Raw genomic sequence first — 16260 nt, 5'->3', positions numbered from 1 at the left:
TTATCACCCTAATGAAAAAGTGGATTTATTTAATATATTTATTAGAATACATTTGTGATAGTATGTTGTCTGACAGTTTTATTCTGTGGTATGAAATTGCAAAAAAGAAAATGATCTGAAACTAGTTCTACCTTCACCTTACCTGGCCATGTAACAAAACATTTCCTGGGCTCATGTAAGGTCACCTTGATTTAAATTCACTCATGTAAGTGCATGTGTGCTTTATTTTTCATTGAAAAATATGTGAGGATTGATGATAGGTGAATTGATAGCAATGAGGCTAAAATATGTTTGTTACTAATTTTAAGGTAGAAATTTAAAATAAACATAAATGTAATATAATTATCAGTATAGGAATGAGAGAAAACTTTTATTTTTTAAGGGTGAGGAAAACATGACATTTTACAAAATGTGATACACTTATAGGAAGTTAAAGAATGGTAGTTTTATCTAGCAGAGCGGGTAAAATAATGTATCCTTGCCTTTCTTTAGTGCTGAGCATAGGGCTTTCTCTTGTAGAACATGCTATCAATGCTTCTCAAATTCTTAGGGGATTGAAAGTAGGAGGAGAAAATTGATGTGATAGGATTATAGATACAGGGCGGGGGGTGCATGGGTTAGGGAAATGACCAGTGAGGTCATATAGCACATTGTCAATTGCCAAACATAGATCCATGAAATCTAACACTTTTATTGTTACTTACACATATATTATTATTCAGAAGATGCACCTTAAGTATGTTCTGTGTAGGTAAAAAATATAAATAACAATATCAGCAGGGTCATTACCAAAGGTTCCAGTTCATTTCTAATGTATGAATGAGGAACAGTCTAGACTCAAGGAATGGATCATTCGTTTGTGTTCCATGCAGTCAGGAACAGTGTGTGTTTTCTTTAAAGGATTGGCACATTGCAACATGCATTGATGAGAAAGACTGGGATTGACTTTAGGACTTTTAACCATGCAGCCGGGAAACATGGCTGAAAACCCTTGGTATGACAATGGGAATTGTCTTTCAATGTTTGAAAGGCTATCATTTGGTCATGAGACTAAGTTTAATAAAGGACAAATAAGTATAAGTGATATGGTCATTAATTTGATGTAGGAAAAAATTTCAACAAAGTTGTGCAAAAATATAATAGAATTACTTAAAGTACAAACTTTTTTGGTTGTTACTAAAGCAAGAGGTGTTCATTTGGATGTGGTCTAGTATTAATGTATTCTGCAGAGATTTAGGTTATGTGAACTTTTCAATCCTGGGAAGCTAGCAATTTATTATTTTACTTATTTTTTTCTGAATAAGGGGAAGGCAAAATAACATTTATTTTGCTGTGTAGCTTGCTTCTGATTTAAAACTGATTTAATACTAAAAGTAAAATGGTATTTTATTTTTATTCTCTTTATTAGTAAAAATAATACCTAGAAATAATTATATAAAATATTTCTAATAGAGTAATAAAAGCATTATACCTCAACTTTTTACTTTAGTCACATTATTATTATTATTATTATTATTTGTATTTTTCTGAAGCCAGAAACGGGGAAGCAGTCAGACAGACTCCCGCATGCGCCCGACCGGGATTCACCCGGCACGCCCACCAGGGGGCGATGCTCTGCCCATCCAGGGCATCGCTCTGTTGCAACCAGAGCCACTCTAGCACCTGAGGCAGAGGCCACAGAGCCATCCTCAGCACCCGGGCCAACTTTGCTGCAATGGAGCCTTGGCTGCAGGAGGGGAAGAGAGAGACAGAGAGGAAGGAAAGGGGGAGGGGTGGAGAAGCAGGTGGGCACTTCTCCTGTGTGCCCTGGCTGGGAATCGAACCCAGGACTCCTGCACGCCAGGCCGACGCTCTACCACTGAGCCAACCGGCCAGGGCCACATTATTATATTTTTTTAAACCTTCTGGGCCTTTTGGTTATTTGCTTGCACTTCCCTTTCCCATGGTTATTATTTTCTCTTTCCCATGATTTTAAAGTTTAAAGTCTACCTTTCTAAATCAGTCTTTATTTGAAGGGAATTTGGAAAGTTTTTTCATTAAGAAATCCCAACAAATGCATAGCAATATGAGTAACTAACAATTGTGTATTTGTCTCATTTGAAGAGTGGGAATATAAACACAAGGAAAATTAGTGTAATTTAGAGAATCAAGAAGCAGAAGTACTTGTTATTTTCTACTTTGTTTTATTCTCTTTAAATTTCTTTTGATTTCTCTTATTTTTCAGGTCTAATGGTTAAATATACTTATTAGGAAATTACTGATCAATATTTTACTCTATATCCAAGATAGAACTTGATGCTGGATGTTCTACCTTAAGTTCACCAATCACTGCTGAAGCTCTCATTTAGGGATGTTGTTAAAGGAAAAATTCTTTGGCGTCTCTGCTCCCAGTTTCAACCAATAGTATATATTTATACTATATGATTGAATTTTAATTTGAATAGGAGAACTTGAATTACATGAAAGATCCATATAACCTGACAGGAGTTTAATTATAGACCTAGAGTATATATAATTTAGTTAATCTTTCCAATAACTAGCATCCTCATACATTGTATATATATATATTATACTCTAAACACAGCAAGATAGTCTTCTATCAGTAAAAGTTTATCTCTTATTTCATAGGTATCCAATTTACTTACTTATCATGTGCTACTTCACTAGATTATCCTGTGCTTCAACAGTCTAAGAAACAAAGATTATTATTATTTTTTTAATTTTTATTTATTCATTTTAGAGAGGAGAGACAGAGAGACAGAGAGAGAGAGAGAGAGAGAGAGAGAGAGAGAGAGAGACAGGGGGGAGGAGCTGGAAGCATCAACTCCCATATGTGCCTTGACCAGGCAAGCCCAGGGTTTCGAACCGGCGACCTCAGCATTTCTAGGTCGACGTTTTATCCACTGTGCCACCACAGGTCAGGCGAAACAAAGATTATTATATTAAACCTACACATAATTGTTTTTCTTCTTTTTATTAAATCACCCTATTAGTATTGATAATTTGCCTGCTATCCTTTGACTGGATTAGCTAGGTCCTTCACCGATTTCTTTGCAAGTGCTCTAATGGTGTTAGAACTGTTCACAGATTCTGAAAAAGACCAATTTTATTAGAGTTGCATCATTTTGCATAATTTTTAATAATTCTGTTATAATTAGTCTAACTTTATAATTATTAATTAAATTTTAATGACAATATTTGTTTTATTACTCCTCTCCCTACATTAACTTTCTTCTTTTTGTGTGTGTGTGGCAGAGACAGAGAGAGTCAGAGAGAGGGACAGACAGACAGAAAGGGAGAGAGATGAGAAACATCAATTCTTTGTTGCGGTTCCTTAGTTGTCCATTGATTGCTTTCTCATATGTGCCTTGACCAGGGGGGCTTCAGCAGACCGAGTGATCCCTTGCTTGAGCCAGTGACCTTGGGCTCAAGCTGGTGAGCCTTGCTCAAACCAGATGAGCCCGTGCTCAAGCTGGCAACCTTGGAGTCTCGAACCTGGGTCCTCCGTGTCCCAGTCTGATGCTCTATCCACTGAACTACCTTTGTTCAGGCTCCCTACATTAGCTTTCTATCTGAATTTAAAATATACATTTTATTTATTATATAAATAGTAAAAAGGCATAAACATAGCATGTGAATGAATGTGATTTAATAATTTAACTAATTACACTTTATTTTCCTCAACTTAGCTGACATATTGATGAATAGATATAATCGTAGTGCATAATGCTTTGAATTCGATATTTCAATATTATTTCCCTTTATATGGTCCTTTCATATGCATCCATTCATACAGCTATATTTAGTTTTAAATAGAATATATTCAAAGTATTAATCTCTGTGATACAAGAACAATGAAGTTACTGGATCTTTCTTGATAAGTTCTTATGCATTTTGAATACCTAAATTTATTGACCCAGCTATGAGACTGGTTTGGCAATTGTTAAATATTTTGAAATGTTGGCATTTCATTTTCTGTGAATGTTCACTATTGAGTCAGTGATTATAGTTTAATTTAAAGGAAGGGGCACATTCTGAACTTCTGTGTACCCCTTTCAACACCAGGTACATGTATCTAATTGCTTCTGTGGGCACATACAGTGACCCAGGACCATCATCTGTATTAGGTCTTCAGGGTCAGCCTCATCTTTATAAGTTATATGAAGATTTTTATTCTGTCAGCTTTTTCTTTTGCCAAAATATGAATTAGGATGACAGTAATGACTTGTTCTGGAAAGCTTTAGGTTTTATAAGTGTACTACCTGTACTAAAAGTAAGTAATGGACAGCCTCTGAACTAGCCGCATTAGATGTATGGATTTAAATTTTTTGGTCATGGTAGTTACTGCAGCTTGTGCACTGGTAATTTAACATTTTAATATTTTTAGTCCGCCATTAGTAACAACTGGATATACCTACCCTCTTTCTAGGTCCCTGCAATATAAGACTATAACAGAGGTAATATCATCAGCCTTCAAATAATAGTGGCTTACTGGAGAAAGCAATTATCTCTCTGCTTCAGGATTGGAATGAGCCATCATATTCATAAAAAATCTAGACTTTACATCCACCTGAGCAGTGTTGTATGTCTTAGGAAAGGAGATAGGAGAAGAATTGAGTTAAGAAGTAAGAAGAGAAACTGGATATCTTTTCAGATTTCCTAAATGTGGGGCTTTAGTGTTTTTATTATTTTGGTGTTTTAATTGTTTTGATGTATAGTTTTGTGATTTATGACTTTTATTATATGAGGGCAAGACTATATGCCAAATCTAAGTACAATTTTTTTAAGTACAAATTATTCATAAATTAATTATGTCCCTCTCCAGTAGCCATCATAAAAAAAACTATATTAAAAAAAATAAAAGTTTCCCACGTTAATGTCAATGTCATATTGCTTTTGAAGCTTAGAATGTAGTATTGTGTCACAAAATGTTTCTCCCAAATGTAAGTATCATATATCCTCTTCAGTATTCAAAAATAGCCCTGCAATGCACCATAACCATGGGATTTAACTGATCCCTCATGTTTTGTCATAAAATTTCTTGTGGATATTGCATTATACTTTAGAAACATGTTTACTATAAATATAGTGCATTATCCTTCAATGGTATAAAATAATTGACATTCCAGAAATATATGTCATTTTTTTTTCTCTGTCTTCACATTCCATCAGTTTGAGAAGAATATATTAATGCCATCAGACTGGATTCTATTATCACCATTTTCAAATATTCTGAATTGAATGTCAAAAATTCTTTCTTAGTATTTCAATATTTTTTCTTAGTGTACACTTATTTAATATTTTTATGGTAAACTCTGTCTTTGACTTTATTCTGTTTATATTATTGATTCTAAATTTTAAATTTCCATGAGGAATTCAATATTACAAAATTCCATTAAAGGAAACATTTCAATATTGAGAAGTTCAAATATTCAAATTCAACTGCATTTTTAAAAAAATCAGTTAAAAAATCAAATTTTGTTTGACTAAACATTAATATTTTTTGTTTTTTTATTTATTTCAGAGACAGAGAGTGAGTCAGAGAGAGGAATAGATAGGAACAGACATACAGGAACAGAGAGAGATGAGAAGCATCAATCATTAGTTTTTTGTTGCGACACCTTAGTTGTTCATTGATTGCTTTCTCATATGTGCCTTGAACATGGGCCTTTCAGCAGACCAAGTAACCCCTTGCTAAACCCAGCGACCTTGGGCCCAAGCTGGTGAGCTTTGCTCAAACCGGATGAGCTGGTGCTCAAGCTGGAGACCTTAGGGTCTCAAACCTGGGTCCTCCGCATCCCAGTCCAATGCTCTATCCACTGCACCACCGCCTGGACAGGCAGTATTTTTTGTTTGTTTCTCACTTGTGCACTCCACAAAATATTTGAGATGATATGTGGAATATATAAAATTCAAAAATTGAATGAAATATGTATTTTATATTTCTATCAATAATACGCAGTACAAATTAGTTTCAATGTCCTATATCCTTGTAGTTACTTTTATTTCTAATATTCTGTTACTCTAATTTAAGGAACATTTCAAATTAAAAGTATTTCTTTCAAAAACTTCTAACAGTAGACTCGCAATTAATATTTCTCTAAGTTTTAATTTTAAAAAAGTTACCCTAATATATTAATTTCTATTTTCCTGATTTTTATATTTAATTTTTCATATTGATTTCTAAATGAACTTAGTTGATTGACTTATTTCAGTTTTAGATTAATACAGTTATTAATTTAATGTTAAAATTTTCCTTTGCTAAGTAAATTATTTGCTAAAAATAATAACAATGAGTAAAAAGATACTTATTGATTATAGAACTAAGAAAACTAACTTGTAATTTATGAGACTAAAAAAGAAAATTATTGTAACATTAATCACGTAACTGATATATTTACTCATAGCCTAAATGGTGTTACTTTTATATATTCTTTAAAAAACTTGGTAGCATTTATATTATTTGAAAATATTTAAAAAGAAAAGTAGGGACTTTTAAAAAAGAATTCTATAATCACTTTCCATCTACATTGTTCTTGTATCTGACTAGTTATTCTTTCTCAATTTAGCAAAATAATCTTGGAGTTAAAAGTGCTCTACATCGCCCCTTGGTGGGCAGAGCATCTCCCCTGGTGGGCGTGCCGGGTGGATCCGGGTCGGGCGCATGCGTGAGTCTGTCTGTCTCTCCCCGTTTCCAGCTTCAGAAAAATACAAAAAAAAATAAAATAAAATAATAAAAAAATAAAATAAAAGTGCTCTAATTTATATTAGATTCCTTACAAATGCTAATGAATGAATATGACACCCTTAAAACCTGTAATTTAAGTTAACACTGTGTATTCTTCATTGCAGACAAAACATGGATGCATACTCCTGAAGCTCTATCAAAACATTACATTCCCTATAATGCAAAGGTAAAATAGTTCATATGATATTATTGAATTTTGTTTATTATATGTTTATAATATTATTACTAATTTATGTTTGGTCTTAAAAAGTTGTTTATGCATTGGTATTTTGTGGTAGATGATCCCTGAAAAACTTTGCATAAATAAAATTATTTTGTTGTATGTAATATGGAAAATTACTTTTTTCTCCAGATGAGTAATTTTTTTAAAGTATACTTTATAATTTCTGTCTAAGTTATGCATGTGTTTTCTTCAAATGATTTTAGTTTTTGTCAAAATTATTTGCAGTATCAGTCTGACCTGTGGTGGCACAGTGAATAAAGCGTTGACCTGGTACACTGAGGTTGCCAGTTCAAAACCCTGGGCTTGCCCGGTCAAGGCACATATAGCAATTGATGTTTCCTGCTCCTCACATTCTCTCTTTCTCTCCCCATCTCATCGCCTCTCTAAAATGAATAAATAAAAAACATTTAAAAATTATTTGCAGTATCATGACCTGTAGGAAATAGAATACTAAAATACCCAACAAATTAGTATCCTTTAAAAACATTTTGGCCCTGGCTGGTTGGTTCAGCAGATAGAGTGTAGGCTCAGTGTGTGGATGTCCTGGGTTCAATCCCAGTCATGGCACGCAGGAGAAGCTACCATCTGTTTCTCTCTCTCTCTCTCTCTCTCTCTCTCTCTCTCTCTCTCTCTCTTCCTTTTTCCCTCTGGCAGCCAGCAGCTTGATTGGGCTGAGCATCAGCCCCAGGTATTGAGGATAGCTCAGTTGATTCAAGCATCAGTCCCAGATAGAAGTTCCTGGGTTGATCCTGGTTGAGACAGGGTGTCTGTCTCTATCTCCCCTCCTCTTACTTAAAAAAAGAATAAATAAATAATGTTGCATCACAGAGACAAATATAAACACTAATCCCAATATGAGAGAAATGAGCTGCAGTTTTAATGAATGTAATTATCATTAAAAAAAAGAAAAGAAACAACCAAAACTTAACCTATTAAGATAAGAGAAAAAAGTACATTTTTTGGTGAAGATTTGTTCAGATTTGTTACAGTGTTTATTACTACACTGTAATAAAAAAATAGAAACAACCTATACTCCATGTCTTCAAAGATTGAACTCATTGTTGTTAGAAAACTGGAGGAATGAATTAAATAAACAAAATAGTCTTTTTAAAAAGGTGTTATTTTGTGGTTAGGGAACACCAAATCTGAAATAGATTTCAGAGAAATCTGGGTTTAAATTTGGAAGAGACAACTGAATTAAAGGGTTGATTGGGTTTTGGGATAGGAGAGTGGGTAAGACTTAAGAACCTGACGTTTGAAGACAGTGTGGGGGAAAACAGAAAATGATAAAATGATCTTTATAAAAATGTTTAAGAGTTTGTGGGTTAGTAAACTCTATGCTGTGATATAATGAGATTAGGTATGAGAAATTATTTTAGGAAAAAGTTTTAAAAAACTTATTGAATGGAAAGTCAAAGCCTGTGGTGTTTAATAAGGAACATCTAGAGTGCTTGTTTGAGTCTGAATCAGCAGCATTTAAAAGGTCATTTAGAAGTTCTTCCTGAGCTGTTACTCAGTAGTGAATTTGTAGAGTGACTCAACTATGTTTTCTTTTTTTTTTTTTTTTCATTTTTCTGAAGCTGGAAACAGGGAGAGACAGTCAGACAGACTCCCGCATGCGCCCGACCGGGATCCACCCGGCACGCCCACCAGAGGCGACGCTCTGCCCACCAGGGGGCGATGCTCTGCCCCTCCTGGGCGTCGCCATGTTGTGACCAGAGCCACTCTAGCGCCTGAGGCAGAGGCCACAGAGCCATCCCCAGCGCCCGGGCCATCTTTGCTCCAACGGAGCCTCGGCTGCGGGAGGGGAAGAGAGAGACAGAGAGGAAAGCGCGGCGGAGGGGTGGAGAAGCAAATGGGCGCTTCTCCTGTGTGCCCTGGCCGGGAATCGAACCCGGGTCCTCCACACGCTAGGCCGACGCTCTACCGCTGAGCCAACCGGCCAGGGCTATGTTTTCTTTTGCTGTCTTTGTAACAACAACAACAACAAAATACTTTAAAATATTTTCTCTGTAATATTAATAGACTTGAAATCACTACAATGCTGATGACTTTCTCTGTAACGTTAACATGAGGATTTGGTTGCCATGATTTAGCATGAAAAGTGCAGTTAACTGAATGAGGAAAACTGAGTTAGCGTTATACATCTCTTTCACAGGTACTCTTTCTTAGCTAAGAAACTATATGAAATCTATATGAGAAAAATAATCTAGAAAATCATTTTAAAGTGCATGTTTGTTTTTTTTATTACCGATCATAGAAGAATTCTACCCTTCAAGTGAAAGTACCACAGATTTTACATATGACTGAAATGTCTCATTTTGAGAAAGTAGTTTATATAGGATTGAAATATTCTAATTACAACCAATTTTAACCTTATCCCTGTGGGCTCATGTGACAATGGAAATCTGCTTGTTGACATGAAAAGTTGCCTGTGCTAATTCACAGGTGCATAAGAACTGTAAGTCATCCCATATGGCTTCCTGAATGATGATGTATGTCATGTGTACCAACTAGTGTGAAAACTATTTGAAGAACTTTTTTTTTCCTGAATTTCTATCTTTGTTGTACTTTTTAAGTTGATCATTTAGTAGTTTTAAAAATTGTCTATATCTTGGCCCTGGCCAGTTGGCTCAGCAGTAGATCGTCGGCCTGGCGTGTGGGGGACCCGGGTTTGATTCCCGGCCAGGGCACATAGGAGAAGTGCCCATTTGCTTCTCCACCCCCCCCCCTTCCTCTCTGTCTCTCTCTTCCCCTCCCGCAGCCAAGGCTCCATTGGAGCAAAGATGGCCCGGGCACTGGGGATGGCTCCTTGGCCTCTGCCCCAGGTGCTAGAGTGGCTCTGGTCGTGGCAGAGCGACGCCCCAGAGGGGCAGAGCATCGCCCCCTGGTGGGCAGAGCGTCGCCCCTGGTGGGCGTGCCGGGTGGATTCCGGTCGGGTGCATGCGGGAGTCTGACTGTCTCTCCCTGTTTCCAGCTTCAGAAAAATACAAAAAAAAAATAATAATTTTCTATATCTCTTATTAGAACACACACCACTTGGAAACCAAATCCATATCCACAGGAAGTAACTTAGCACACCAGAAAAAAAAAATACAGACTGTAAAGGTATTAGATAAGTGTTAGAAGAATGTCTGGAATAAAATAATTACTCAATAAATGTTAGAAATTATTGATTTATCTGTTTATTTTTTATAGGACTTACCAAAATACCTCATCGTAGGTATTCAATATATATGTATTTATTAAATTAACACATATAAACCTTTTCAAGATGATTAACAGAATAGTCACATTTCGCTTATCCTCAGTATATGCCAGGCACTGTGCTGATATGCTTTAATTTTTTAAAATTTATTTGAGAGAACAAGAAAGAAACAGAGAGAGAGAGTGAGAGAGAGAGATTGACATTGATTAGTTGTTTCACTTATGTCCTGACCGGGGATAGAACCTGTAGTCTTGGCATATTGGGACGATGTTCTATCTAATTGAGCTCGCTAGCCAGGATTATGCCAGTGTGTTTTTACATCTTACATAATATTTTTCATGACTCAATGTGGAGATTATTATTCTTTATGTAGGAGAAAACTTTACATTTTAGATCAGAGAAAACTAAGACTGAAGTGCTAAGTAATTTGTCCACTGTCACAGACCTGGGAGGACAGACCCAGACCTAGAAACTGAAGTCTCTCTGAATTTAAAGCTTAGCTTCTTTTTATGCATGCAGTACCCCTTGATTATTTTCTTATTTATTAAATGACTTTTATATGTAACGTGCTATTGCTGAAACTTTATGAATGTTGATGATGCTTCAGAGCCATATGACACATGGCTTATATTCTCGTGGATCTTACTGTCATAGGATAACTGTACAGAAATAACTGTCATAAAGGAGATCATGGTGTGTGACATTCAAATGGCACTTAAGAGAAAACTATGGAGATTCAGAGAATGGCATCTCTGATTTATGAAAGTGGGGGTGAAGTAAGGTCAGAACAAGGGTGGAGGGCTCATTTCAAGCTGAGGCATCTGGAGGAGAGTCAGTAAGGTCTAGGGCACAAATTGAATACAAGAGTTGGGCTGGGGCATAAAGGACTAATGATGAAAAAGTATTTTATCAGTCAAGGTTCCATCTGAGGAACAGAACTAGTAGCATGTACACACACACACACACACACTTATTTTAAAGAATAAATTATAAAGTTATGGGGGGTTGTGCTGGCAAGTCTGAAATCTATGTGGCCGGCCATCAGTAAAGACAAGCTGGATATTTTGGGGCATGAACCGACCAGAAGTAGAATTTCTTCTTCAGCAGTTCTGTCTCCGTTCTGTTCTTAAGGTTTTTAGATTGATTGCATGAAGCCCACCTAGGTTATTGAGCATAATCTCCTTTATATAAAATCAACTGGTTATAGCTGTTAATATGTTAATCATTTCTACAAAATAGCTCCATAGCAACACTTAGATTAGTGTCTGATTAAATAATTGGATAGTATGGCCTGGCCAAGTTAGCACATGATACTGACCATCACAAATACTAATGCTGGACAAGGCTAAAAATAAAAGGATAAATTGGGAAGGTTTTGAAAGGCAGGAAAAGTAGTCAGAGTAGTGAACTAACCAAATAGGTTTTTTGGAAGATAATCTGTAGTAATCTGAAAGTTGATTTATATCAAGAGGGAAAAGATGACATTAAATGTCTTAGGAAGTTATAGCAGGTCCTCCAATAATAAGGTTTTTATTCAGTGTCGTTTCATTATAACATTGATGAGATGCTGTAAGAATATAACTCTTTATGTTAATTAGCACATGCTAAAATTGTTTGTGTTATACATTGTTTTGCTTAAAATTGCAGAACCTATGAATGGTTAAGTGAAGCCTAAATGTATTTTGATGTCCAAGTGTGTGGTGATAAGTTTATGTAGGGCAGTAGATAAACATATAATGGAAAATAAAGATGCACTAAATATTTCAGGGGAAAATTGATGAAACAAAAGAATAATTTGTATGTAGGAAAAAAGAAAAATATCTATTTTCATCTTGGATTAAATGGAAAATGATTATTCCATAAAAGGATTCCCATCAAATGTCATTCACTTTTGGCATCTATTGGATACAAATTAATCTGATAAGTTTAACAGAGAGCTGTTTAAGAGTTATAATTTTCCCTGAATAAATATGTAATAACATTTACATTTAGATGTTTTCAGTAACAGTTTTATGCCGTAATGTTATAATTCCTTTACTTTCCTATTGTTCGCTTGTTTGTGACAGAGACAGAGAGAGACAGAGAAAGGGACAGATAGGGACAGACAGACAGGAAGGGAAAGAGAGATGAGAAGCATCAAGTCTTTGTGGCGGCACCTTAGTTATTCATTGATTGCTTTCTCATATGTGCCTTGATGGGGGGGGGTGCTACAGCAGAGTGAGTGACCCCTTGCTCAAGCCAGTGACCTTGGACTCAAGCCAGTGACTTTCGTCTTTAAACCAGCAACTTTTGGGCTCAAGCCAGCAACCATGGGGTCATGTCGATGATCCTATGCTCAAGCCAGTGGCCCCAAGCTCAAGCCAGCAACCTCGGGGTTTCCAACCTGGGTCCCCCTTGTCCCAGTCTGACGCTCTATCCACTGTGCCACTACCTCGTCAGGCCCTTTACTTTCTTTTTTAAGAACATATTTTAGTTCCACACTTTCATTTTATAGAACATTCTATTTCAAGAATATACTTTTAACATTCATAGTGAACCTATTTCAGATCATATGTGGATATAAAATAGTAGTTTGTTTCAAAGTATTATTCTATGTTGGGTTCATTTGTTGTTTTTATTGTGTTTTTTTTATTTTTTTTACAGAGACAGAGAGAGAGTCAGAGAGAGGGATAGATAGGAACAGACAGACAAGAACTGAGAGAGATGAGAAGCATCAATCATTAGTTTTTCATAGCAACACCTTATTTGTTCAATGATTGTTGCTCTTTCATATGTGCTTTGGCCATGGGGTTACAGCAGACCAAGTAACCCCTTGCTCAAGCCAGCAACCTTAGGTTCAAGCTGGTGAGCTTTGCTCAAACCAGATGAGCCCACGTTCAAGCTGGCGATCTCAAGGTCTCGAACCTGGGTCCTCGGCATCCCAGTTTGATGCGCTATCCACTACTCCACCTCCTGGTCAGGCAGTTGTTGTTTTCTAATGAGCAGTAACAGCATTAATATTAATTCATTGGGAATTCTGTATATTATGCTATGTACTATGTAGTGATATTTGTTTGTTTGTTTGTTTTCAAATATTGACTGATTTTTAGAGAGAGGGTGAGGGAGAGAAAAAGACAGAGAGGGAGAGGGAGAAACTTTGATTTATCAATTTGTTGTTCCAGTTACTCATGCACCAGTTGGTTGACTCTTGTATGTGCCCTGATAGAATCAGACCTGCAACCTTGGCCCTGGCCAGTTGGCTCAGTGGTAGAGCATTGGCCTGGTGTGCAGGAGTCCCGGGTTCAATTCCCAGCCAGGGCACACAGGAGAAGAGCCCATCTGCTTCTCCACCCCTCTCCCTCTTCTTCCTCTCTGTCTCTCTCTTCCCCTCCCACAGCCAAGGCTCCATCGGAGCAAAGTTGGCCCAGGCACTGAGGATGGCTCCATGGCCTCTGCCGCAGGTGCTAGAATGGCTCTGGTTGGAACAGAGCAATGCCCCAGATGGGCAGAGCATCGCCCCCTGGTGGGTATGCCAGGTGGATCCCAGTCGGGCGCATGCAGGAGTCTGTCTGACTGCCTCCCCATTTCCAACTTAAAAAAAACAAAAACAAAAAAACCTGCAACCTTGGCATATCGGGATGATGCTCCAGCCCACTGAACTACCTGGCCAGGATTATAGTGATGTTTCTCAACCAGTTTCCAAACAGTTTTATACTCCATGAGAAAAAATTGCGTTATAAAATCAATGCAGTTGTTCATGGGAGACATTTAAATATGAAAAAGAACAGATGAGAAAGAGGAAAGAAATTGTCAGAATGCATGTGGTAAACATCAATTTGTTGCAAGAAACTGTGGTTCATAGTTATGAGTTTGAAAGCTGTTGCCTTTAAACAGTAATCTGCCTTTAAATAGTACCATAGACTTCACCAGATTTAACTAATTTAAATTATAAAATAATAATGGGGGGAGCTACTTAAAAGAACAATTCAGTTTTTAATAGAAGAGATGATTCATATGTGAGTCAATCCATGTCTTCATCGAATATAACATCTTAAAATGATTTCTGAAACATACATATAAACATGGTAGGAGTGACACAGAAATACAGTAAAATATAAAATATAGGGGTGTGTACTTCTTCATACATGCACTTATTCATTCAACTTCACCTCTTAATATCAGATATATACCAGGTCCTGCTCTAGACAGTGGGAATTGATTGGTAAACCAAATAGACAAAATCCTATCCTCCTGGCACTTACATATAATAGCAAAGTAATAATATTTTTTTGAGAGACTTTCAGTAACAGAATAGTAAGTATATTTATATTTATTAATAGTGTTTTAATTAGTATTATTTATATAGTATACTATATAGTATAGTATCATATCTATGATATATTATAAACAATATATATATTTATGTATGTGTGGGGGTTTTTTTAGCGAGAGAGATCAGTGAGAGGGACAGATAGGAAAGAAGAGAGATGAGAAGCATCAATTCTTTTCTGTGTCACCTTAGTTGTCCTTTGATTGCTTTCTTATATGTGCCTTGATAGGGGCTGTACAGCTGAGAGTGACCCCTTGCTCAAGCCAGTGACCTTGGGCTTTCAAACTTGGGACCTCTGCATCCCAGGCCAATGCTCTATCCACTGCGCCACTGCCTGGTCAAGCTAAATCATATTTTATTCATTAATAAAGTATTTCAGGCTATAAAAGTTGCTATGGAGAAGAATAAAGCAGGCTATTGGGAAAAGTAGAAAAAGGATGCTATGTTACATAAAGTGGTCAGGGAAGATCTCTGAGGAGGGCAGAGGCCTAAAGAAAGAGAAGGAGTGAGGCATGTGACCGACCGCATGGGAGAAGAGTATTCCTTCCAGACATGGAAGAGTATTGAGTAACACATGCAGAGTGAAATGTGAGACAAGTTTTTAAAAGGAATTAACTGTAAGGAGGCAAATGTGCTCTCACATCAGGAGTTTGGTGCAGGAGTCCAGGCAAGGAAAGTGTGATTGTAGCCAAAAGGTAAGTTCAATTCCCTGGTCAGTGCACACACAGGAAGCAAACGATGAATGCACAAAAAAGTGAACAACAAGTGAATGCTTCCCTTCCTTGCTCTCCTTCTCTTCCTCTCTCTGTATCTCTAAAAGCAATCAATCAATAATAATTGGAAAAAAAATCAAAATAAGAACATGGATCTTGATCTTAAAAATTTATGACTTCCCTAGAGAGAGAGAACAGATATATGAAACAAATAATTTTGGAAAAAAACTAAGTAGAGATGACAACTAACAAAATAAAATATGAATGTCAAAGAAAGTTTTAAAAAGAAAAATTATATTTCAGTGACTTCTGGAGGTATCAGAGTTTTGTGTATGAAACATGCATTGTTTGACACTACATATGTTTGATAAGAGAGAAGGTTTGACTAAGCTGTGACCCTAAAGATCTTCCTGACTCAGTTGTATGATTTCTAGTTAGGCCTTTACAACCTTCACAACTAATCTTCCTCAACATTTATAGCCTACAAGCTCTTAATTGGTTTCAAAAAGCAAACAGAAAACAAAGAACAACAACAACAAAAAAGATGGAATCTCAGATATGACAGTGATTGGTTAGAATCTGAATTGTCTAACCCTTAGTTGCTGAAATCTACATTTTAGCCACTTACATTTGAAACTTATAGCTGAACCTGGTTAGTAGTTAGTTAGAGCGAAATCAGAATCTGGATATGTGGTATGCTCAGATGTACTCCACAAAACCAACGGTCTGCCCCAACAACTCCATTAATTCTATCAGAATTTTATAGCCACATAGGTGCTGTATCCTATTACAGGAACAGATCCACTTCTCGTAAAACTGTTTAGGTTCAAATTTCAACTCCCCCAACTAATATCTGAATTATATAACTTTTCTATCTTTGAGTTTCTCATTTGTAAAATAAGATTTGTAATTGTACTTTGTACTTACCTCATTGAATTGTTAAGAGGCTTGTATGAGTTTATAAATTAATATATATAATATATATTGTATATAATGTATAATGTATATATATAATATACAATATAATATATAATGTATAGCAAGAGAGAGATAGTCAGC

The 16260-nt window shown here is 36.3% G+C and overlaps 1 protein-coding gene across 7 annotated transcripts in view; it reads left to right on the top strand.

Annotated features, from left to right (window-relative positions):
* Window positions 1–16260, top strand: part of GULP1 (GULP PTB domain containing engulfment adaptor 1) — a 269578-nt gene that overhangs the window by 162945 nt on the left and 90373 nt on the right. For all 7 annotated transcript variants that reach the window (XM_066280961.1, XM_066280956.1, XM_066280959.1 and 4 more), the window contains one exon: window positions 6853–6914. In XM_066280961.1, the coding sequence (XP_066137058.1) occupies window positions 6853–6914 (62 nt within the window). The remainder of the gene's footprint in view (window positions 1–6852; window positions 6915–16260) is intronic.

The sequence above is a fragment of the Saccopteryx bilineata genome, chromosome 5, assembly GCF_036850765.1.
Source record: "Saccopteryx bilineata isolate mSacBil1 chromosome 5, mSacBil1_pri_phased_curated, whole genome shotgun sequence".
In the NCBI taxonomy this organism is placed as follows: Eukaryota; Metazoa; Chordata; class Mammalia; order Chiroptera; family Emballonuridae; genus Saccopteryx; species Saccopteryx bilineata.
This window is presented reverse-complemented; position numbering and strand designations above follow the sequence as displayed.